Below are 24,614 nucleotides of genomic sequence, written 5' to 3'. Positions count from 1 at the left end.
CCCCCAGCAAATCTTTTCCCAATTCTCCTCAGAAATCTGCTGATCTAGGTCCACTTCCCACCTCCTTCGCAGAATCTCAAAGGTATAGAATCTGTCAATAATGCATATAACCAAGAGATCAGATGCCTGGATGGGCCTCTTCCTGTGCATGCCTGTTCAAAGGGTGTCAGATCCCTGGCAAAGTCTCCTTTCCCAGTCGTCAGGTAATGTCGTACCTGAAGATATGTCCACCAGGGAACCTGCCCTCCTCGGGACAGTTCCTGTAGGTCTGCTCTATCCTGAAACTTCTGGTTCCTGAAGAATTTGTATGCTCTCAGGCATTCTTGGGGCTGCCATTGGCGTTCAAACTCCGCTGTAGAGCCTACTGGGAAGGCTTTGTTATCTGACAGAGAGCATGTAAGGATGCTTCCATAAGAGGGTGCAGTCCCACCTCTGGGTGTCTATATTTGTCCGTTATCCACGTGGCCGAGGTTAGTGGTTGGGGGTGTCCACTCCACTTCCATATTCACCCATAGCTTCGTGCTACCATTCACATGCCAATCCACTATCCTGTTCAGATGGCAGGCCCTGTAATACCCCTGTATGTCCGGCACTCCCAGGCCTCCCTGCGTTTTGGGGGCTGTCAGCAATGCCCACGTCACCCTTGGTTGTTTATCTTGCCATACAAAACGTCTGAATTCTGCATCTATATTTTTGAGGAACAGTCCGGGTAGTCGGATTGGTATGGTCTGGAACAAGTCGAGCAGCTTCGGTAGCACAATCATTTTGACCAGTGCGGCCCTCCCTGCGTTTTGGGGGCTGTCAGCAATGCCCACGTCACCCTTGGTTGTTTATCTTGCCATACAAAACGTCTGAATTCTGCATCTATATTTTTGAGGAACAGTCCGGGTAGTCGGATTGGTATGGTCTGGAACAAGTCGAGCAGCTTCGGTAGCACAATCATTTTGACCAGTGCGGCCCTACCATTGCTGGAGATCTCTCTTGATCATAGCCAGGAGCGGTTGGAAATTCAGTCTGTCCCCAGGTATTTTATGGCCTGCTTTACCCAGCGCACTCGGAATGAGCTCTGAAGTTCCATAGAGCAGTCATCCCCGCCTCGTAGGGTTAGAGCTTCTGACTTTGTGTAGTTAATAGAGAGATTAGACAGGTCTCCGTATTCCTTAAACATTTGAAAAAATTACCCCAATTGGGGTATATGCAGGAGAAGGCGGTTCGACAGGATCTTGGTGAAAAATTTCAGGTCCACATTCAGCAAGGAGATGGGTCTATAGCTCAAACATAGCTGGGGGTCCTTGCCTTCCTTGGGAATGACCGTTATAAGCGCCTCCAATGACTGACGGGGGAGTGCGATCCCTTCCCGTATGCCATTGTAGGCTGCCAGGAAGTGTGGGCCCAGGATGTCTTTAAAAGTTCTATAGTATTGGGACGGTATTCCGTCGGGGCCTGGGCTCTTCCCAGGTTTCGTTTGGGAAAGTGCCAAATTCAACTCGGCTTCCGTGATAGGGGAGTCCAGTGCGGTGGAGATCTGTGACTCTAGCTTGGGCATTCTAGATTTTCGTATATATGTGCGGATGTTCCTTACTCTATCGGTCATCTGGTCCGCGTCTCTTGATGTCGGGGGGTGTAAATTATAAAGAGCGCTATAATATTCCCTAAAGCATTTCACAATCTCGGGGGGTGACGAGGTCAGCGAGGTCAAATTTTTCTTTATGGACCTTATATGGGAGCGGTACAGTCTCGACTTCACTGATTGTGCTAGAAGCTTACCCGACTTGTTACCGCCCTCATAATAAATCCCGTTGCGAAGGGTGAATGCCCTGCGTATTCCGCTGTCCACTGCTATTTTGAGTTCTTTCCTGGCCTCTACCAATTCCTGCAGGGTCCTAGTCGCCAGGGACTCCTTGTGAAGGGCTTCTAGTTTGGCAACTTTCTCATAAAGGGCGCGCACCCATTCCCCTCTCTCTTTTCTTCCACTACATTGCAATAGCGGCCCCGGAGAAAACACTTATGCGCCTCCCATACTGACATCTGGGAAGGCACACTTCCTACATTGATTGCAAAATACGTCTTCAAGTCGTTGGCTATCGAATCTACCACTACTGTGTCTGCTCAAAGTGAGGTATTCATTCTCCATGTCGATGATCTAGACATGGGAGCGTGCAGGGAGAGGACGGTCACCGTCGGTGCGTGGTCAGAGGTTGTAATGTTACCTATGGACGCCGAGGTCAGTCTAGGGAGGTCTCTTTGAGTGACAAATATGTAGTCGATTCGGGAATATTTGCTGTGCATATGTGAATAAAACGTGTAATCCCTACCATCCGGATTCAATGTATGCCAGGCGTCACACAGACTAAGATCTTGTAGTTTGGACTTCATGAATTTTAGGGTTCGATAGGGCAGGGAGGATTTCCTGTCTGAGGTATCCAATAGGGGGTTCAAAGCTACATTAAAGTCTCCACCCAAAATTATCGTCCCCTTCACCACTGCTGACAGCTTGGATACCAGGCTACTCAAGAAGTGTGCATGGTGTTTATTGGGGAAGTACGCATTAGCAATGGTGATCGGATGGTCATCTATCTTGCCCTGCAAAATTAGAAATCTTCCGTCCGGGTCACTATATTCTGCCTCCACTTCCAGGGACACCGAGCGGTGTACCAAAATCGACACCCCATGCGATTTATTGGATGGGGAGGTCGAGTGATACACCCCTGGGTACAAATGTGCACCTAACTTCGATACCTTCCCATGCTTGAAATGTGTTTCCTGTAGTAGCACAATGGAGGCCCTGGCTGCCTGAAGATCTCCCAATACTCTAGCCATTTTCTCTGGGGAGTTTAGTCCCTTCACATTGAAGGAGATAATTATCAAATCATTCGGATGAGTCATGGCCCTTGGGCAAGGTAGTGGAAGGAAAGTTATAGAAAATCAAAGGAAGGACCAGTTGAGATACAGAGAAACGCTCCCAACTCCACCCAAATGTGGAGCTCTGTCAGCGTGTGAGATAGAAGAATAAAACAAACAATGTCCAACTAGGTACCCCTAACCAGGGCCAAATGACAGCTGGAGAGGACTAAACGTCAGCTCCAGGGCCGTGCCCGGTTCTAGTTTGCAGGGGACACTAGGGGGTGAAGCCTTGCCTCCGTGTATTCCGCCGTAGGCAAGTCACCCCTCCTTGGGTTGCGTGATCTACAGTCACAAAGAAACCACTAATATGAACCAGAGGTCCAGCCCCTCAAAGGGAGGGACCCATCAATATCAAACATGTAATATAACAATTGAACCGTCTAGTACAAGAGGCAGGTACCCAGCAATTGTAACACTTGTAAACATTCAGGCCCACTTAAACTCTAACTCCCGATCCAAATCTTCCCCTCTATCTACTAACCGATCTTAGCCCCGAAACTAATGTGTTGTACGGAACCCCAATGGGGGCGAAGTGAGAACACCTGTGGACTCCGAGGCCGGGCCCGTCATCTTCCTCCTCTCGCGGTCTCCCAGCGGGCCCCCCCACCCGCTCCCTCTATGTGGCACCAACTACTGGACGGATACACCCTCCTCCCTAAGACCATCCCCCCCGTGGATGTTCCTCCAGATGGGTGGCCTCCCAGCTGCCAACTCCAGGGTACATCTCCTCAGTAGTGGTCCACCCTCTGAAGCTCCCCCTGCCCGACCCCCTTAAGACTTCTAATATGCCAAGCCCACAAAGCACCTAAGTGCTGTCTATGTGGCATGCGCTCTCCTTCCCCCTTCCCCCACCAGCACTCCGTCTCACCCCTTCTCCTAAATCTCACATATGTTATTTATGAGCTCCATGGAGGGGAGAGAGTGCCCACACCCCCAAACCCGAGCCCAGGCTTGGAGGAAGCACGGGGCCCCCTCCCGCAGTCCCCCATGCATATAAACTTATCTATGATCCGTGCCCACACGTCTGGAGTCCTTGATCCGGTTCTCTGGAGTCTTGGAGTCCGTCACCGTGCGGGGATCACAACGATAACGTCTCTAGGAGGCTAAATTGGCATCTCAAATGCAGCTGTAAACTAGCCGCCTGTGAAAACACACATCAACTGTGTAAAGCAAAATAAAGCAAACTGCGCGTTCCCATTCCCGACCCACAGGCCGTTATGCGCTCCGTATATTCCTTTACAGGGTACCGTTGTTGTTATCATCCCGCAGGGGCTGGGTCGCCTCTTCCCCTATCTCCTCTTGCTGCCTCCGTGGACGCTTCTCTGGTGACCTGTTTGATCCCTGTCGTGGGTAGGGTGGTTCAGCCCAGTTGTGTGGTGCGCTGCTCTCTAGGGATCCCTGAGCCCCCCGTAGATCTCCATACCAGTCAGGGATCAGCACCTCTGGGATATCCAGGCGTCTGCAGAATTCTGCCACGTCTTCCGGTAAATGAATCGAGGCCGTTTGTCCTCTATGGGTCGCCACTAGGCAGAAGGGGAATTTCCAGCGGTAAACGATTCCTCTGTCCCTCAGGCAAGCCAGGAGTGGGCTTAGGGCCCTGTGTTGCTGTAAAGTGATCACCGACAGGTCCTGGAACAACTTAACTTCACAACCATCTATTTCCACTGCCTCTCTGGTCCTGGCCTTCCGGAGAATCTCCTCTTTCAAAGGGAAGCTGTGCAAACAGCAGATGATATCTCTGGGCAAGTCGACGGCTACTGCTTTCGGCTTCAGGGCCCTGTGTGCTCTGATGAGCTCAATGGGAGACTCCTCTGGACGTTCCAGTAAGTCATTGAATATGTGCCTCAGCGTGTCTGGTATAGCAGTCGGTAGCACCGTTTCGGGGATCCCCCTTAGTCTAATGTTGGCTCGGCGACCCCTGTTGTCGAGGTCCTCCAGATGCCTCCACATCTCAATCATAGTACGGGATGTGGCATCACACTGACCCTGGAGATGCGAGATCGTCAAGTCTCTCTTGCGGCCTGCCTGCTCCACCACCATCATGCGCTGTCCGACATCTTGGATGTCCCGCCGGAGCTCCGCGACTGCATCGCACAGAGCCACCTTGATGTCCGTAGCTACTGAGGAGAGCTCCGACTTGGTCGGGAGATCATGCAGGTAAGAAGGCATCTGGGGCTCGGGCTGATCAGTCTCTGGTTGTCTTCGGGACTTTACCTTATCTGGCCTGTTGTGGGCGGACGCCATATTGGACAAGGCCGAATCGCCTGCGTCCGGCTTCTGGGGTCTGAAATTTCCAGAACTTGTTTGCCCATTCGGGATTGTGAGGGTGTCTGGACCCTGGATTGATAGTCCAGCTTGCCGATCTTCATGGCGGTTCAAAAGAGCTAAAGTAGCGTCGTATGGGTCCCGTTTGGCCGGAGCTCTCAACTCAGGCTGCCGTCAACCTCGCGCTGCAGACCACGCCCATTCACTTCCTTTAATGACCTCCCTCTGAAATGCTATTTGTCATGCTCACTGCCTGATTTTGGTACATTCTGACTGACGGAGTGGAAACATGTATGGAGGCAGTGAAGTCAAAATTTCTTATTTGCATGCTTGGTAATAACTGAAGCTATTAGATCATCAAGTCAGCCATGCAACTAGCACTTGCAGCTTAGGAATGGCGGCCTCCGTTTTTCTTTCAGCCGGGGTTCCCAATTGTATTTCTGTCCATTCCCTCTTGAGATTTACTCAGCTCTGCCACACAGCCCAGTCCTGTCTGGCAGGGCAGGAGACCTGATTTTTCTTTGACACAATTAGGTAAACCTTAGTCCCTACCCCAGTCTGTATTTGGACATTGGAAGGAGAAACAGCAGACGGATGAGTTCATCTCTCTGACACTTTCTTCCCCGAGCATCATGTCGCTTGTTGGCACATGGGCATTGCAGCACAACTGACTGCATCCTTGTGTGTCTTATCTCTTTACCAGTCTGAGCTCTGCTGCACAGGGGATCACAAGTGGGTTCCAGGTCAAATTCATCTGCTTGAAGTGCTTGCAATTAAAAAATAAATTTAAAGTGATATAAAAGTCAAACATTTTTAAAGCTATTTCAAATGCTGCCCCTACCATGCACCAGGGAAGGGCAGAGCGAATAAAATGAATTGTTATTTCATATACGTGTGTATATACAGGCATAATTGCCTACATATGATCAAAATATTTAACTATAAAACTAGGGATGCACCGATACCGATTTTTCGGTATCAAGTGCGAGTGCCGATATTTTGCTTTTGGTACTCGCCGATACCGAATAACGATACTGGTGCTTCTGCTGGCATGGAGCCAGCTTCCTGGGCAATCAGGAAGCCGGGCATGGGGTAATGACATGCCACCTGCTTCCTGATTGCCACTGACCAGAAGTTCCAGTATCGGGGAAGGTATCGGAGCATTTGGATGAGTACGAGTACTGGGCCAAATACCTGGTATTGGCACCGATACTGATACTTGCACCGGTATCGGTACATCCCTATATAAAACAATATTGTTGATTTTTTGGTAACTTTTTTCTACATATCCTACCCCTCCGCCCATCTGTGGCTAGCCAGACAACATGTGAGTCTGTGTTTTTGCTATTCTAGAATGAAGTTATTATTGTCAGGGTACTATTTCTATGTATAGCTGACTTCCTGCCCTATAATCCTATTGAAGAATACTACACTCTCCACCAGGCTTCCACAGCCTGCTGAAATAGTTAATAGTAATTGGCTTTCCTAAGTTACACAGCAAAACAATCTAAATATAGGGCTTTCAGCCCTTGGGAACCTATGTATTCATTATCTGCATTTGTGATCAGTTGCACAAGATAGACATGCTGAGCGGCATCCCTGTCCAACCAATGGTGCCCCTGTGTGGGGCCTCTGGGGTGATGAGACTAAGTTTTTAAAGAGAGATTAAATGTACTGTAGATCATGAAAATTCATCCCGCACTGTGGAGAGTTCCTTTTCTACCCAAAGGGTATTCACCAGGCTTGTTAAAGCTCCGTGATTTTTTAAAGGAAAAACTAAATGAATGCAAATAGAAGCAGCTCTTCAAAAGACACAGCTTTTGATAGCGCCCAACTGTTTCCTATTGGCCAGCACCTGCTAGAGTCTTCTAGCAGGTACCGGCCAATGAATAACAACTGGGCGGAGCTGGTTGTGACATCAGTTGTTATTGTTTAATGACAGATCAGCATCCCCACGTCATTTGGGGACGCTGATCTGTCATTACAACTGGGCTGAGCCAGTCATGAGATCATGGCTGGCTCTGCCCAGCTTTCATTTGCGGGGCTTACGGCCGGCCCTTCGGCAGGCCGTTCGCCCCGCTTAGGGTGTCACTTCGGCTCAGTCGAGTGGAAGCATATGCCTTCAGCTTGGCCGAGCCACTCAGCCGCCTTTGGCTGCTGTACGAGCTATAGTGAATATACAGTATATGGTGAATATAGTGTACGGGTGAATAGCAAATATAGGGAATAATTTAGATTTAGAGTTAATTAAAATCCCCTTAAATTCCAAACCACCTACTGTATCTTACAGCATGATCTGTTTGACTTTGAAAACTAGAGTGGTTAATATCTGGTAAGGGACTCTGAACAAACAGGCGGAGATGACAGTAAGGAAGTTATTAATCCGTGAATGAAAAACTTAAAGTGTGATATGGGCCAGATCAGGTCACGTCTGGTGCCTTCTGCAGGTCTGAGCCCAGAATTAAATCAGTTTTTTGATCCACAGAGCATCTTTATTACATTATAGTACTCCTCTGCTCTGGCATGTCTTACTTGCTCTTTCCGTCTTTCAGACATAGGACAGAGTGCCAATGAAATGCAAAGAAAATAGTTAATATAATAAACTGGATTAAAGGGCTTCTGGTATTGAACATCCCTAATGCCCTTAAAGACCACCAGTCCTCTCATAACAGATTCTTCAGTTTCTGATAGACGCAGGTGAATTGAAATAACCATCATTTCTTATATTTTACATGGACACTGATTGATAGATCTCTGTACCCAGTCCTCAGCCATAGACATTTGCCACACACAACGCAAGTAGCTTTCCTGCCCTTGTGTTTTTCCTATCCTAGGATGACAACGCTCACTCACTGTACTGTACTGTATCTATGGAAGAGAGGTGTTGTCTTCCTAGGCAACCTGCTCCTGATTTAACCCCTTCATGACTGAGGCCTTTTTTTCATTTTTTGTACCCATGTTATATTCCACATTTTAGGCCTGAAAATTACTTAAAACCCCCCAACATTATATATTTTCTGAATGCCAAGTGGCCCGTAGGAGGGGCAACGGAGCCCGGGAAGCACAGCGGGGGTGTCCGGCGGGGGGGGCGGCCCCTTCTTCGGGACGCAGAAGCGATCTGGCGACAGGTAAGTCACCAGGATCGCTTCTGTTGTAAAGCCGACAGTCGGCTCTACAAGTTTAAACAGAGTCCCGGCGGGAAAAGTCACCGGGAGTCTGTTTAAACAGCCCCGATGCTGGCGACGTACACTGTACGTCGTCAGTCACGAAGGGGTTAAACTACAGAATACATCCTCTCTGCTCATTTGGGGAGGGTTGTTCTGTTGTCCATACTAGAGAACTGAGCAGGGTAATTATACTGTTTGAGATGTTCATGCAGGTGAGACAGAGTGTATAGGAAGTTAGGAGTTCACTGGATTTCTGGTTGGATCAACAGGTATTTTTCTGTATTTCCAGCAGAAAAAAAACATGGGGAATTGTGTATGCATTGGAGTGAAGTACTAGAATGTGTGCTTCTGATCTTTCTTTTTGCCTTGACATACACTTTAAGAAACACTGCTGTCAGGTGAAACTGGGGCCTAGCCTATATTGAGGCAGCTTAAGGTGGTTGCCTCAGACGGCATGTTAATGTTCACATGGTGGGTTGCAGGTGTGCCTGCCACTCCCTTTGCAGCCAGAGCATCCCAGCTTTATCTAAGCAACCTGTACCACTCTCCCCAGAGCATCCCGCTCAGCTCATGGCAAACAGTGACGTCAATGGTTGCCAGGAGCTCAGTGGGATGCTCTAACCGGTGTCCCCACCACCCCCTAGCAACCTGTGATGCCAGTGAGCTGGGGGGATGCCGGACAGAGCCAGAGGCAGACGTAAGCTGACCAACCTCCCCAACCCCCCCCGTAACATGCTCCTCAGGTGGCTAATAGTATAGGACACTCCTGGGTGTAACACTACTTCTGCACAGGCTTCTGGGAACTTTTTATATCATAGATAAAACTTTAGTGCCTTTTTAAAGTATATGTAAACGTTAACAATGATTTTCTCTTGGTTGCTCCCTTTTGGCCTGTTTTTATGTCTCTTTTTATAAGTACAAAAAATACCTGTTGGTTGTGCCAGAAGTTTTGTTAGCTGATAACTCCCTCTGCTCTCTGTGGACTGCAAAACACCTCCTCATTATGTTATGGAGAAGAGGAGGGGGCAAAGTGTTTTGTAGTAAAAACAAACAAAAACCTAGGGTGCAACACTGCTCCTCCATAGATACAGTACAGCAAGTAAGCATTGCCACCGGAGGATGGAAATATGTTATGGGTAAGATCACCAGGTGGCAATACAGGAAAAAGGCATTTAAAAAGATAATAACGCAGCCACCACACCATTTAACGGCTGGAAAACTGCAAAATATTGAATTTCGGTTCTTGGATTTGGTTACACTTAGCAAAGTGAGTGCACGGTGTTAGCCTCCATAGGAATTTCATGTTATTAGTGGAGTAGGGGTTTGATGAAGTTTTCTGTTCCAACTGGCATGAAATTAAACCTCTCTGTCTGTTTTCTGAATAGCAGGAAATATCAGCTTCTTGACTTTGACTTGGTGGAAGTCTGCATCAGTGTAGGAAAAGAATATAAACAGTACAAGTTGGCAAATCACAGACATCTGGTGACTCGTTCCAAATCTTGCTTGGACTAACTGAGTCATAGAACATTTATAAACAGAGAAGGAACAAAAAATATCTCAAAGACAAGAGTGCAGCATTTCATATTACATCTACAGTAGGTTGTCCAGCAGTCATATTAAATTAAATGAATAAACTCTGTCTTATTTCGATACTATAAAAAACAACAATATAAAATCAGGATTCGAGTGAACTTGGAGTAGGAGGGCATTTGTCTCTTGGACCAGTACTAATTAAAGAAGTACTCCAGTAATTTTTTTATTAACCCTTGCAGTGAGGCTTCCCCCGCACTGCGAGGGTAAAGTGCTTGTTTGTGCCTCGTTGGTAAAATAACAAAGATACACTCACCCAAATCTTCGAGCCGGCCAGCTGTCATGCCTCGTTCAGCTAAAACCTTCTTACAAACGCGCGTTTCCGAGGGCTACTTGGCTGTATCCCAATGGAAACGCGAGACCAAAACAACCACAAGAAGTACATGTACTTCTTTGGGCGTAGGCCGTTTTGTAGCGCGTTCAGACGGGCTGAAATACCGAAAGGTGTGAACCATACCCATAGAAAACAATGGGATTTTCAAGTTTGTACGTTTTGTAGAGCGTTCATAGAGCGTTGAACGCGCGACAAAACGTAAAGGTGTGAACAGGGCCTAACCCTCTTGTAAAATGCAATGATCCAATCGTACAAGCAGCAAGTGACATTTTTGGTCACTTTGTACACAGTCGACAGAAAATTAACTGTTGCCAGAAACACAAGAAAGAAAAATTGTAAATGTTATTTTTAGCTGTTTTAGAAAATCGTAGCTGGTTGCAGATTGCAATGGAAATGTATTTATAATGACATTAAATTCCAAAAAAGGTTGTAAAGAAGTTATATTATTGGAACATCTTTATGCATTGGTGTGGGGATCATTGTAGTCGTCTGCATTGATGTAATCGTATAATGTAAGTTGGAAGGAAAGGGTGATGGTATGATGGGTAGATATTGGAATAAGCTAAAACTATGTGAAATGTATAATATAAATAGATGTCAAAGGTCCTGACTCTGTGGGGAAACCGTGTGTTGCTCTACAGTGTCTTTGTCTTCCAGGACCAGGGGCGGGGTTGTGGCTTGTGGTGCATATTCTGGAGGTGGGGGGCGCAGGCGGCTTGCGGTGCAGGACATCCAGCCCAGCTCACTGACATCACTGGTTGCCAGGAGCTGGGAGGGACGTCAGTCAGGCCATCCTGCTTAGCTCCTGGCAACCAGTGCCGTCAGTGAGCTGGGCTGCTCTTAGCAACCTGGAAAGCCAAAAAGGGGGTGGCAGGTACACCGGATTCCTACCTATGTGACCTAATGAGATGCTGCCTAAGGCAACCACCTCAGGCTGCCTTATTAGAGGGATGGCCCTGTACAGGACCCAGGGCTATCACTCTCATTCCAGCCCCAGTATTTCTCTAATCAAATTTGGGGCTCCACTCACCAGTCCCTCTCTGTACTCAACTGCTTTGAATGAACCAGTGAGAGTGAAAGTGACATCACTTCCTCACTCTTGCTGATGGGTACCGGAGCACCACAGTGACCTCTTTTCCAAGAAGCTTCTTTTGTTTGTAGCAGTAACTTCCTAATTTTTATTATATTAAAGTATAATTAAAGCCTATGGTGTTTTTTCATATATCTACTGCTAGCAAGCAGTAGATATATGCAAAAAGTGTAAAGAAAAAAAAGCCCTTTAAAAGCAGTTTAAACTTACCTGTGTCTTCCCCGCGCGCTCCCGTCCGAAAATGTGAAAAATCCCAGGCGGCCGCAAAGCATCTTGGGGCGGGCGCATGCGCAGTTCACATTTTAGGCCGAGTCGCGAGGAGAGACACAAGGTAAGTCTATGGACGCGTCCAACCGCATGCAGACACAGTGGGACAGGAAGTGCCAGCAAGGTTAGAGGAGTCAGGGCTGGATTGGAGACCCGCAGCAGTGCTCGAGAGAAGGCTGCAAAGGCAGGAAAGAAGGAGAAGATCGGATTAAGAAACATCATTTAAGGTAAGTGCTGTTATTAACTTAGGGGGAGGGAAAAAAAATTAATGTCACCTTAAGCGTGTTTTCAAAGTGCAACTGTATCTAATGCTGTTCTGGTGTGTTTATAAAATTCACTGCATTATTTATAATACTTGAAAATCTCAAAATTATAAATGGAGTTTCTCTTGCTAGAACTGTGAATAAATCTTGTTTGTCAATGTTCAGCATCTCATTCGCATAAAGTGCTTTTATAGTTTCCCAGAAAATACTGTCTTTGTACTATGGGTTGACAAGGTGTCATTCTCTAAAGTAAATAAAGCTCAATATTTGCTTAATATACCAAGACATGTTTTATCTGTTATGTGGGTTTGTTGTGGTGCATTTACCTCCGGTGATTTATTTGAAATGATGGCAGATTTGAATATGTAGAGAAAAACAGCCCTGAAAAACAAATCCCATCACCTTCATTTGTAAGAAGCCAGTAAAAGTGTTTTCATCATTTCCCCTAAACTTAAAAATGCAGGATGCTAAAAAATGATTGCAACCTATTTTGAACAGCCTATTTCCTGTGCTTTTTATAACACACCATGGAATGTAACTAACAACTTGGCAGTCATTTAAACTATTAAAGTAAATGTTCTTAATGTAGAACTACGATCTTCAGAGTATGTGGGCTCTTGGCATAATGTGCAAGTATGTTTGCCATTATCCATGCTGTCTGCCTCAAGGAGATGTCTCCATAACCATTATGAGATGTCTTGGACCACCCATCAGTATATCCTTATTGCACACCTTTTTGGGTTCAACTTTGTGTAGCAGGATGCAGTAGTAACCGTTTACTCAGTAAATGGTTGCTGGCATTGCAGCACATACACCATGTTGGTAGTATGTCTTGATTGCCAGGCGGAGATCTTATTTATTATTTGTCTATTACTGGTATATAGTGCCGTCAATTTGCACTGCGCTTTACATAGTGCACCTTCACATCAGTCCCTGCCCTCGAGGAGCTTGAAATCTAAGGTCCCTATCTCAAGGCATTCGAGGGCCAAGAAGCCAATTAACCTTCCAGCATGTCTTTGAAGTGTGGGAGGAAAGCGGTGTCCCTGGAAGGGACTCAAACCCAAGTAGAAAATGCAAACTCCTTGCAGATAGTGTCTTGACTGGGATTTAAACTGGGCACCCCCCAGTGCTGCAAGGCAGATGTGCTAACCACTACGTAAAAGTCAACATTGCATCGTGGACAGGCAGTATGGGAGCAGATTGATCCAACCAATACTGCCTGCAAAGTAATGGGGCACCAGTGTGACATACATTCTGTGAAAAGAAGCATTGTGTGAGCAGCAAGTAATTATCCACTAACAACCACTGCACCTGCACACTTTACTGACTGCTTGCAATGTAACTGCACACTTCTCCATGGACAACTGCACATGAAACAAAACATCATGTTTCATAAACTGCTGTACTATGTATGCTGTGCTATAGATTACATTCCTTTTATGCTGCATCATTTACATTGTGCTATACACTACATTGCTAGACTGCTAAACCCGGTACACTGTATTATACATTTATAATACTAGGAATATTTTTAGGAATTTGGTATTCCATCTTGTTTGACAAACTACATCCTATTGTTGGTGCTATTTAAGTGACACTAAACACAGGCTGGTACAGACCTGGGCAATCCAGGTAGCGCTCGGTTGTGTACAGTTGCACACAGTGGTTGCCACGCAGCCCCAATAATTTCAATGGGGTTTTTTTGCGACACACGATGCGCTGCTTTTTTTTTAGCCGTGATTGTGTGCGATTGCATGGCGGGAAACCGCTCGATTTGGCTGGCTCGCCTGGATTGCCATTAGAAAATAATGGCACCGCCAGCGTGATTGGCGGTGGTGTGCGACTTGCGTGACTGGAGGCTGGCTACTTTTGTTCCCTATGGTCACTGTGTGTGTTGTAAAGTAGCCACCGCTACAAGCTCACTCCCATGATGGACTTCAATCTCACATTTAGTTTACTTATTTGTATTGAGATTGTAGTCCATCACTGGAGTGAGCTTGGAGGGGTGGCTACTTTACAACACACACAGGGACCATGGGGAACAAAAGTAGCCACCCTCCAGAAGGAAGGACAGGGACAGAGTTGAGTGTCACTTTAAGAAGGATTTAAATCATTATCTTTAATCTTTATCATTACCTTTTTTCAGTAAACATATACAGTACAGACTTCGTATTTTTTTTATTTTTTTTACCAATATACCTTGGTTTTGACTCTCCATGGCTCTCCAAGGAGAAAGGCTGTCATCTCTTAAAGCTTAGAGCTAGAATTACTCGATTCAAATCCAGTTTGTAGTAAAGTACATGTAATTATGGCTCTAAACGAAGCAGGAGAAAATCATCAAGAGGGCCTGCCATACCAAAGATGTTTTTATTTCTAAATTAAAGGAGATAAATCGGATAAAAGGAGCTGTAATTCATGGCAACCAGCTTCCTTGCTTCAACTGAAAAATTAAAATGTATCTGAAATTATGAGCAGCTGCTTCACTGTGGGTCCTTAATTAGTAAATCAAACTCCTTTTCTATTACTTTCTTTTTAGAATTTATGTATCTCTCTTCAGGCTCAGTTAACACTCAGGGGTCTTATCTACTTTGAGAGACAACAGTCTTCCTTTTAAGCTACAGACACAAGTGTGTGCAGCTAAAAACAGGTTTTGAAGTTATATTGCATATCCTCGTTTAAAAAATGATTAGTTTTTTTTTGTATTCTCCCATAACATTCATTCTGTAATTTAATGCAATGGTAAGAACAATGGTAAAGCCCAATAAATCTTTTAGTTTAAATCAGCTACAATACTTTTTTGGTGCATCAAAACAATAGGCATTCAATGTTAATTGTTATTTTTAAACGCAGCCCCAACCTAAGCAACCAAGCCTATCCCCTTCCAGCATGCTGCAGAGAAGGAACCTTCCACTCTGTGTGGAAACAGTGGTCTCTCTGCAGAGGTCTGACACGCCCCCCTATTTAGTCCAACCTATAGCTCTGCAGTAAGCAAAGTTCATGCTCCCTTCCTATTGGAGAGCTTTAGCTCCAAACTCATCAGTGGCTTTAGGTTATTTCTGACTTGAGCAAATTACAATATTATCTCCAAAGTTACTTTGTTATTCACTAGTGCAGCTAGCGGAGGATTCATAAAGATAATGCATTCTTTAGAAATAAGTGAGTCACATGGGGCAGCAGTGAACTACTCTAGGATGAGATTGTATTGAGCCTTTTTATGAGGGTTGAGTTACTAAAGTAGTTCACAGTGTTAACTTCAATAAAATGACGCTATTTTCAATCATCCAAGTAAAGCGAGCAAAAATCCAGTTTTCTTTTTCTTTTACTGGTACATGATTAGGGTGAACACTGCTTTCCTTCATTCACAGAGCGTGGATAACATTGCCCGCTACCTTGGTAAGTGAACCACATTGTATGTGTAAACTTTCACAGAAATCCTTTAACCTTCTCTGTTACATGAACAGAGAAAAAAGAAAATTGTCCAAAATGATTTTCTTTTTAGCTCCTGAGTACTGTCTCTTCAACCTTATTGTACTTAAAGCATTTCCACTTTCCCAGCCAAATTGGTATAACACCTTCTTTATATTTGTGACATGTTCCTATTCACACAGCATAACTTGAAGAAAAAAAATATTTAAACATTTCTGCTTGCTTTTTTTACTTGCTAAAAATTGTATTTAGGTTTCCCATTTTCTCTGTAATGTTGAGGATGGGGCTTTGGGGTAATGCGTGCTATAATACACATTGTATGTTATTGTACTTCAAAAATTGTACCACAAGTTTGTCCCTTATCTGCACATTGCCATCTATCCTAGGCAAAATAAGGCACCCACTGTGCAAATGGGGAACCAGCTGACATTCACATAGTGTATGGCCAGCTTTAGAGTGGAATCCTTGACTCTTTGTGAGGGTGGAAGGAATTGGGTGTCAGTCAGTTTAGAGCATTTAAGTATTTTATTAAAGTAGGGAAAGGATACCTAAAATGGACAGAAATTTAACTAACCTTCACCTCTATTAAAAGTTAATGCAGCCTATGAACAATAGTAAATAAGCTGAGACTGGCAATCTGTATTGATAGACTGTTAAATAAGCCCACCAGGTAGCACCAGTGCCTCCAAGGATGCGCAGTCAGAACATCCTGCAATGTCCATTGGCGGCAGCTTCTACCCAGCTCTCCAGGACACTATTTAGTAGAGAAAGCCTCTTCCCAACATGCTCCATGCAGGCAGTCATCTTCCTGCTCAAATCTTTCTGGATGTGCCCTCCAGCAAAGCAACTTACATTCCCTGAGTCCAAGCTCAAACCCCTCTTTCAGCATAGACCTCACATGCAGCAAACCTGGGAGATACAGATTTAAAGCAGAACCTCCACAACAGACAATGCATGCAAAGACAAAAGCCCTTCTACAAGGTCACCGCAAATATTTATATCCATCCCCAGCTTGCACCACTGGCAGTAAACGTCCTAGTGTTTTGCCAGAAATAAATAAATATTCATAACTCAGTAATATTGTTTTTTTTCTTTCTCTGTCAGGAACACTCCCTAACAGGCAGGAGTAAACAATAGTCTGAACTTAGGGGAAACCCAACCAATACAGAAATAATAAACAATACGTTTCAAAACTTGGGATGACTACAGCCTAGTTGCAGCACTAAATAGAGACACTCTAGCTTATGGCAGGGTCCCTACAGCTATAAAACCACATCAAATTACATTACTGTACTTAACACTTTTCTAGTAATAGAACATTAGTATTGTTCTTTGCCTTAGAATATTTTCACTTTTTAATTTTAAATTGTGCTTAAGCCTTGTTTAAACTCTGCCCTAAGCCATTTGTTGTGTGGGATTTAAGCTGGCCCAGTAAAAAGTATGTGACTGATTTATCAAAGAGCAGAATACTACAGTATTGATCAACACCACGGTCGGCATTTTAAGGCTATTCTTAAATTACTGGCTGCATTGTAGAGCCTGTCATGTGTCATGGACTTCTCTTTGCTTTATGGTAATAAATGTGTGGACCCTTTTTTTGTTCAAGAGTGTGTGGCTGTAGTCAGGCTGCTCTCCTTGTTTTTAATGTACCCCTAAATTTCATGGGTCAATGTACGTTGTTGAAAGCCAGTCAATTTTTTTTAAATGGGCTACCAACACACCACAATGGACATTTTAATGCATCATTGTGAATGGCACCTCAACATACCTTTCCAATGCACTTGTGTTGCAGTGCTTTGCAGTACTAAAACTTGCTACAGGTGCAATTTCTGGTCAATTGAGGTGCATTAGGTAGCACCATTTGAATTAATATGCTGCCTTAAAGGAGAACTATAGCTGTTTTTTAAAAAGATAGCAAGCAGTAGGCAGGTTTTTGTTATTGCAGAAGAGACGTGATAGGCCTCTTCTGCAATAAAAGCTTCTTACCTTCCTGTGCACAATCTTCTTTTGTGTGTATGCAGAGCTGAAAATGTGCAGCTCAGTGTCCAATCCTAGCAGATATGTGAGAGTTATGTTATCCCGCATTGACCAGTCAAGATGGACGAAGGTGCTGAACCTGGAAGAAGCCGGGTAGAATATGTTGGCACCAGTGAGATAGCTCATGGATGAGGCATTGCTGAACAGAGGTGAGTATGGTTTTGCTTTAATGCAAAGCACATTAACATGTGACATTACATGCCTAAGGAATAACCCTGATATGAATGGGCCCTTAGGTACATTGGGGTACCATTTAGGAAAAACCCATCATTACCGCAATGCAGACATCTGCAGCTAGTCGTCTCCAGTCCTCCTATGCAGTATACTGTCTGATACAAAATGATCAATATATTGTATTCCCTGTTGAATCACTAACACCATTATTTAGTTATTTATGTTGATATGGACAACATGAAGAATTGTTTCTGTACTGGTTAGATGCCACATTTGTTAGATGCATTCTTTGTCAGTTAAGGCAAGGAATAATGTTTTGTAGTCCCAATTACTGATTTTGTGCCATAGGTAAAAAATGGTCTCATTTAAGTTAACTGTGATTTATAAAACAGATAGTCAGCCTCCTCTAATCTTTGTGCAATTATATTTCTTGTTATATTGGATGAACATGTTTCTTCAGCTCACACCCAGTTAGATGTATTAGAATATGTTGCTAGCTACTGACCTAATTTCCTCAGCTGACAAAGGTTGCTGTGCTTTGATAAATCACAATACAGGTTGTTAAGGAATAAATATAATTGAAGCAATACGGATTTGGGGTTTGCAGGAGGAACAGATGGGAAGGAGGCGGAGGCAGGAGTGAGTTTCCTCAGGTGCAGTAAATGCTGGGTCTAGTAGAGCATAGGAGAGTGCTTCCTGCCTACTTGTTTCTCCCCAGGAGCCTTTAGCTAGATCATGGCAAAATCTTAGTTTATGTGGAAAAAAAGGTATAGCATTTATATTGCTGATTAAATAAATGTCCTAGAATCGGCACACTAAGGATTAAAAAAAAAAACACAAACAGGAACAATTGTCTTTTAAGGCAGTTTTACTAGTATAAAATATTTCCATAATTCAGATACTGAAAGACAAGTTTGGACACCAGAAGTCAGCATATTGACTGGGAATTCAAGCCTAAAGTGTATTTCCACTTTTACAGCCAAATTGGGATAACACCTATTTTATATTTGTTACATGTTCCAATTCACATAGTATAAGCTAAACAAATATTTAAAAATGGCTGCTTACCTTTTTTATTGCTTTAAAATCCAATGTTTTGAAGTAATGTTTTACCATAATTAACCCTGTCTGTACTGTGCTGGCAGATCTCATTATCAGTTGTAAACTAGATGTGCATATGTCTATCCTAAGAAAGGTTAAGGATCTCAAGGCTTGGGTGGTACATTATGGGGTCTATTCACGAAGCAGCTGAAGGATCTAGCCGTAGCTTCGGCCGATCCTTCGGCTAGCTTCGGCCCCAGGACCCCTTCGGTTCAGTAGAACCGAAGGGCTGCTGTACGGGCTATTCACTATAAAAAAATTTCGGCCATAGGAATACATTGCTAGATTCCTATTGGCTATTTCAATTTGCAATAGCCAATAGCAAACTAGCATTGCACCTGCCCTCTGCTGCTGATTGACAGCAGAAGAGGGCAAGGAACAAAAGCTAGTTTGCTATTGGCTATTGCAAATTGAAATAGCCAATAGGAATCTAGCAATGCATTCTAGATTCAAACAAATGTTTTTTGTTTTTTTTTCTATTCTAACACGGCTCCGTGTCAGAATAAAGAAAAAAAACGAAAAAGCAGTGTTTCTCTCCTTGGCAGGCCGGGAGCGGGAGACTCCCGGAGCACCCGAGAGAGTTTTTTTTCTTCTTTTTTTGGACGGCAGCAGAACCGCCGGCCAATAGAAAACAGCTGGGCGGAGCTAACTGTCACTGCTAGCTCTGCACAATCGTCTGGATTATTTATTTTTTTCTACTTTTTAAACAATTTTTCTGTTCTGCTGTGGGACCGAGCAGAACAGCCGAACCGAATGCCGCTCAGCAGCTTTCGGCTATTCACTCACTGCTGTTCGGCATCTATAAGAATAGACCGAACAGCAGCGAGTAGCCTGCCGGAGGTTCGGCTGACCCGAAGCCACCCGATGTACGGCTGATTACAGCCAATATACGGCTGAAATCAGCCGTACCAGCCTGGAGTGAATAGCTGAACAGCGTTCGGCTCACTTCGCTTTAGGTTGGTCATTCACTCGGCTGCCTATGGCAGCTTAGTTAATAGACCCCTATATGTTAATGCGTGCTTTCACAGTTTGTCCCTTGCGCTGTGAAATTGATCAGAACAGTTTGCAGTCTATTAACCTGCTCCAAAGAACACAAGAATTATAAGAATTGTTTAGAAATATTTTAGATATAGTGTGTAAATGGGTAAAAAGTAACAAATATACAGTGAAAGTTTCTCAAATCTGGCTGAAGAAGTACACTTTAAAGGACATGTCCAGACAAAAGAAAAATCTAGTCTTGCATTGGGGCTACCCTTGCACTTCAAGGGTTAAGTGCTTGTTTTTGCCCAGTGGGTGGAGTTAAGGAGATTTACTTACCTAGTCCCTGCTCCCTATGTGGCCAGCATTCTCCTCTCCCTCCCCCCCCCTCTATGGGCATTAGTCAGAATAAGACGTGCTAACATCAGTGGTCTGTAGACCGAATGAGCCTAAGGGAGAAGAGGCTGTGGGGATCGGCCTGACATCCCAGAGGGAGCCAGTGGGATCAGGTAAGTAAATCTGATTTACTCCAGCCGGAGTCATGAACAAGCACATAACCCTTGCAGTAGTGCAGGGGTAGCCCCACTGCAAAGGTATTTTTTGTTTGCCCGGAAATGGGCTTCAAGCAAAAATTTGAGTATGTTCTTCTGAGGAGAGTAGCAGTGATCATTCCATGGCCTCCACCCAAGTTTCATAGTCAGACCAATAATAAATATTGTTCACAAAGCAGTTTGAGTATTTTCCTGACCTGCCTTACTGTATAATAATTAAGATTTTTCATAAAATGTTTTCATTTTACGTTATATGATTATTATGTGGCACTAATATTGTTATTCTTCTTCCTAGATTGAATCCCGAAAGCGACTTGCAAAAACAGTCTTGGTTTTTGTTGGACTCTTTGCATTCTGTTGGCTGCCGAACCACGTAATCTATTTATACCGCTCCTACCATTATTCAGAAGTGGACACTTCCGTCCTGCACTACATCACCAGCATCTGTGCACGGGTGTTAGCTTTTACCAATTCCTGTGTTAATCCATTTGCATTGTACTTGCTCAGCAAGAGCTTCAGGAAACAGTTCAACAACCAATTGTTCTGCTGCAGGCCCAGGCTCATTGTCCGATCACAGAGCATGGGAAGAAGCACCACCAGAATGACCTCTCTGAAGAGTACCAACCACTCGATGGCCAGTTTCAGTCTGATTAATGGCAAACATATCTGTCACGAAGGCTGTGTATAAGATCCACATGCTGTCTTTTCTTGGACATTTGTACACTTTCACCTCCTCACTTTGTATTTCTGTATGTGTAAATAAGAGAAGTATTATTAATGTCCACACAGGGTTTTTGTGTGTTGCAGGGAAATTTAGAAGATGTTGACAGTCAGCAACTCTCCAACAATGAAGTTTAAAAGCAATCCACTCACTTGGATAATGTTATCTAAGTGACAGGAGAACTAAAGCTCATATACCTAATTTTATTGTTCAGATCCCATGGAACCCACAAACACAAGGGTACTCTATATGCAATGACAGCCTTCAGTTCCAACATTACTTTATTACATTACCTCTACAGTTGAAGTCATCTTGTTATGTAGGCATTGGGTAGTTGCTCCAGCAGCAGCAAATACCCAGCAGCACAAAAAGAAGTTGGCCAACAACTCTCAGGGGTAACATCAATCCAGCCTTAACACTTCTTCCTTCTGAGATCAGCAATGATGTCAGACCTGCCTGCACTACTTTCCTCCTTCCCTTACCTTTCCCATTAACAAAAATTTAGAATGTTTTCTGAGCTCATTTTTTCTGTTTTGAAAAATGCCATGTTATGGTAATATCTTGAACCACTCTATAGGGTTTAGATGCCCACATTTATTCCACAATTGCTAGTACTAACTACAATTTCAGTAAGGTTTTCTTCCCTTTAAAGACAAGGGAGTCCTGGTAAGCAGCTGAAGCTGTTTGAGATGTATCTGTAAATGTTATGAATTGCTTTTTTTGTTATTATTTTCAAGCTAATGAACCTCAATGAAATGTAATCAATCACCACATACAGGCTTATTAAATTAAGCAAAGAGCTGTTCCTCGAACATAAATGAGTTTCAGCAAGTTACAATTCATTTTCCTACCCATTTGATTTCAGTAAAAGTTCATTCTGATTGGCTACAAAAAAAAGTAATGACTTGAATCAAACAAATCGCTGATTGCTCCTTTTTAATTGTACTGACTATAATGTGCATCTGCCTGATCTTTGGAGAATCTTGAACTTCTGGAGTGCAGGCAATCTCGTATCCTAATTTGTATGATTCTCTACATATACATATATAAAGGCCAATAATAAACTTCTTAGGTTGCCCAGATTGCAAATCAATTTGCTCAATTTAGTAAATAATTGCACTTTGCAAATCTTAATTGCTTTTTGCACTGCTTTAATGAATAAGCCCAGCACACTTTTATTTAAGATTTTAAGCCTACTAGTTGAACATTGGTTGGAGAGTCACTGATTGCCAATATCTCTATCATGAAAACTAGAATATATGCTGCTATGAAGAAGAAACCTGATTAAGAATAGTTGGATACAGGGACAGAAAACTAAAAACAATTTGCCCATGTGAATAAGCTATTAATAACATTGACAAATGTATATAAATGTTTCCATGCAGGACTTGACAGGCTGAACACTGCAAACTACTTCAGTGTGTCTGATGTGTTTAGGAAAATATGTCTTCTCAGGATCAGGATAGTATACCAAATATGTTCTGTCCTTATGAGTTCTATTATAATCAGCTTGATTATAGGCCCTCATAAAAGTAAGTGTGAAAAGTAAATGCATGTCGTTGTGTGGCTCTGTAGACATGGATCATCAGCAAAAAAACACCTCTAAATTGAACTTACTCTGCTACAATGGATAATCCAGCTCCAAGAGAGTAACACTTTCTTTATTACCTGATGGAAAGAGACACAAATAAATACTGATTTCCGGATATGCAAAAATCCCGCAGGTTATTTATTGCACTGGTCCTTATCTATAATGAAAACATCAGTTTTGGGTAAAGCTGACCTTTCAAGAAAGGTCCACCAATGTTCCTCCTTTAAGTACAGACTTTGCTTCCATCTGTGCCAAGACATAGATGTTCATAATACCACCAATGTCCATTGAAGCAGTATGCTAGTTTTCAGTGCTGGCAACCCTGCACAGTAGAGGAAGGTGCCAGAAACATGTACAAATAAAACAGTACCCCTAATTGTCCTGACCTCTGATCTATCACTAATGGCTAAACATGCCCTAACACTATAGCTCCAGTCAACATGCATTTTGTTTGTTTTGGTTATAGTTGTGGAATTTGAATTGGAGTTAGAATGTCTGTCATTTTATTATTGTTGCCTATGGTGTTATTGGGAAGATTTAGCCTCACTTCCTGTCAATGTGATAATATTCTCATCATGCAGGAAGCAAGGGGAAATCTGCATTGCACAGATTTCATATATTGCACAGATAGCAAAAAAAAAGCTGGCGGGGATTCTAGCCTTCCTCTACTCTACTATGAATTGTGTTCTCATTGCTATTTTGTTTCACCTGCTGGAGATGTTCTTGTACTTCCTGTTCTGGTGACAATGAGGGTAAAACTATACTACTGAGCCACAGACAGCCGTAGAAATGTAACCTTTCCCTACTTGGACATACAATTGAACACAGCTTGTATAAAAGTGAACAGCGAACCTTTACAGAGCATTTGCCGAGCTTATAGCAAGCTTTGTTGAAGCTGTTGAAGCACTATCCAACTCCAGTTTGGGAATGTTCAATATGCTGCTAGCAGGCTTCAGTAACAACTTACAGGGATATTAACAAAAGGGTGAAGAGTCAAGAGTGAAGAGTGAAGTCAAGGGTGAATGGTGGAGATGTCAAGAGAAGTGAAAAATTTAGCACAACATAGCTGATTTGCAAACATTCACCAATTCAGCTCACTTTCCAGTTCAGCTATGTTGTCCTAGATTGTTCATGTCCCCTGCCTTTTCCAAACTCTTCACCCTTTTGTGAATAACTTTGTTAACGTTTGTTCAGCCTACTGAAGCCTTCTAGCTGCTTGTCAAAAGTGACAGTCAACACTTCCATTAAGATCTGACCTGAACATTCCCAGCTGAAGAGTGCTATAAAGGCTTCAAGAAATCTGTTCAAAGTTTGCAGACAGCTTCCCAAATGCTTTGCAAAAGCTTGCTGGTAATTTGGTGTTCAGACTGCTCTTATACATATCTTAAAGCGGACCTTTACCCATATCTTTAAAATAACAAACACACCTTTAGAAATGTTTAGTTATGGCAATCTACAAACAGATACTTCTAGATAATTGCAGGCTTTGTATTCTTTGCACACCTTATTTCTCTTTTCTTCCCCAGTCTTCTCACATTGGCCATGTTTACTAAGGGCAGATTACTAGCCCTCTTATTTCTTCCTGGATTTCTGGCACATGTGACTAGGATATGTGACCATGCACATCATCTCAGGGGAGGAAAATGCCTTTCCCTGAAATCTTGTGAGATTACAGATGAGATTTCACAGCAATGCTCTGCTGACTACAAGGCAATCCCAGTGTGCATTGCTTAGCCAAACTGAAGTAATTTTGCCCTTTCAACAGAGCAAATGCTCTGCAAGTGTAAGTATTTCAAAATCACAGCATTTTACACCTGACATGTCTATGTTATTATTAATCATCATACATACAGAGATGCATTGGTAGAATTTTATTTTTGAGTGTAAAGGTCCGCTTTAAGCTCGTGTGAACAATGCCATAGGCAGAATAAAGACAACCTACCATTAACTATTTAAATTGACTTGCAAACTTCGATTGGTTTTACCAATTGTGATAGATTGTGCAAAAGTAGAAACCTCTTCAATCTGATAGAAAATCCGGGTTCCTTTAACTTAATTGCTCAGTGGTTAGTTACAAATAGTGGATTATCCATGCCATTATTTTTCAGTTTCAACAGAGAAACTGAATAGATGTCATCATCATAGGCCAGCATAA

General features: G+C 43.4%; 1 protein-coding gene across 1 annotated transcript in view; it reads left to right on the top strand.

The window, feature by feature from the left end:
- The window catches only part of GRPR (gastrin releasing peptide receptor), a 92,903-nt gene extending 71,918 nt beyond the window's left edge, over positions 1-20,985 (top strand). Inside the window, exon 3 of the mRNA XM_018557649.1 lies at positions 20,443-20,985. Coding sequence (XP_018413151.1) covers positions 20,443-20,835 — 393 coding nt within the window. The 3' untranslated portion in view covers positions 20,836-20,985. The remainder of the gene's footprint in view (positions 1-20,442) is intronic.
- Positions 20,986-24,614: the final 3,629 nt, after the last annotated feature.

Source organism: Nanorana parkeri, unplaced genomic scaffold (assembly GCF_000935625.1).
Source record: "Nanorana parkeri isolate BGI_ZX_2015 unplaced genomic scaffold, ASM93562v1 scaffold293, whole genome shotgun sequence".
NCBI classification, from domain to species: domain Eukaryota; kingdom Metazoa; phylum Chordata; class Amphibia; order Anura; family Dicroglossidae; genus Nanorana; species Nanorana parkeri.
This window is presented reverse-complemented; position numbering and strand designations above follow the sequence as displayed.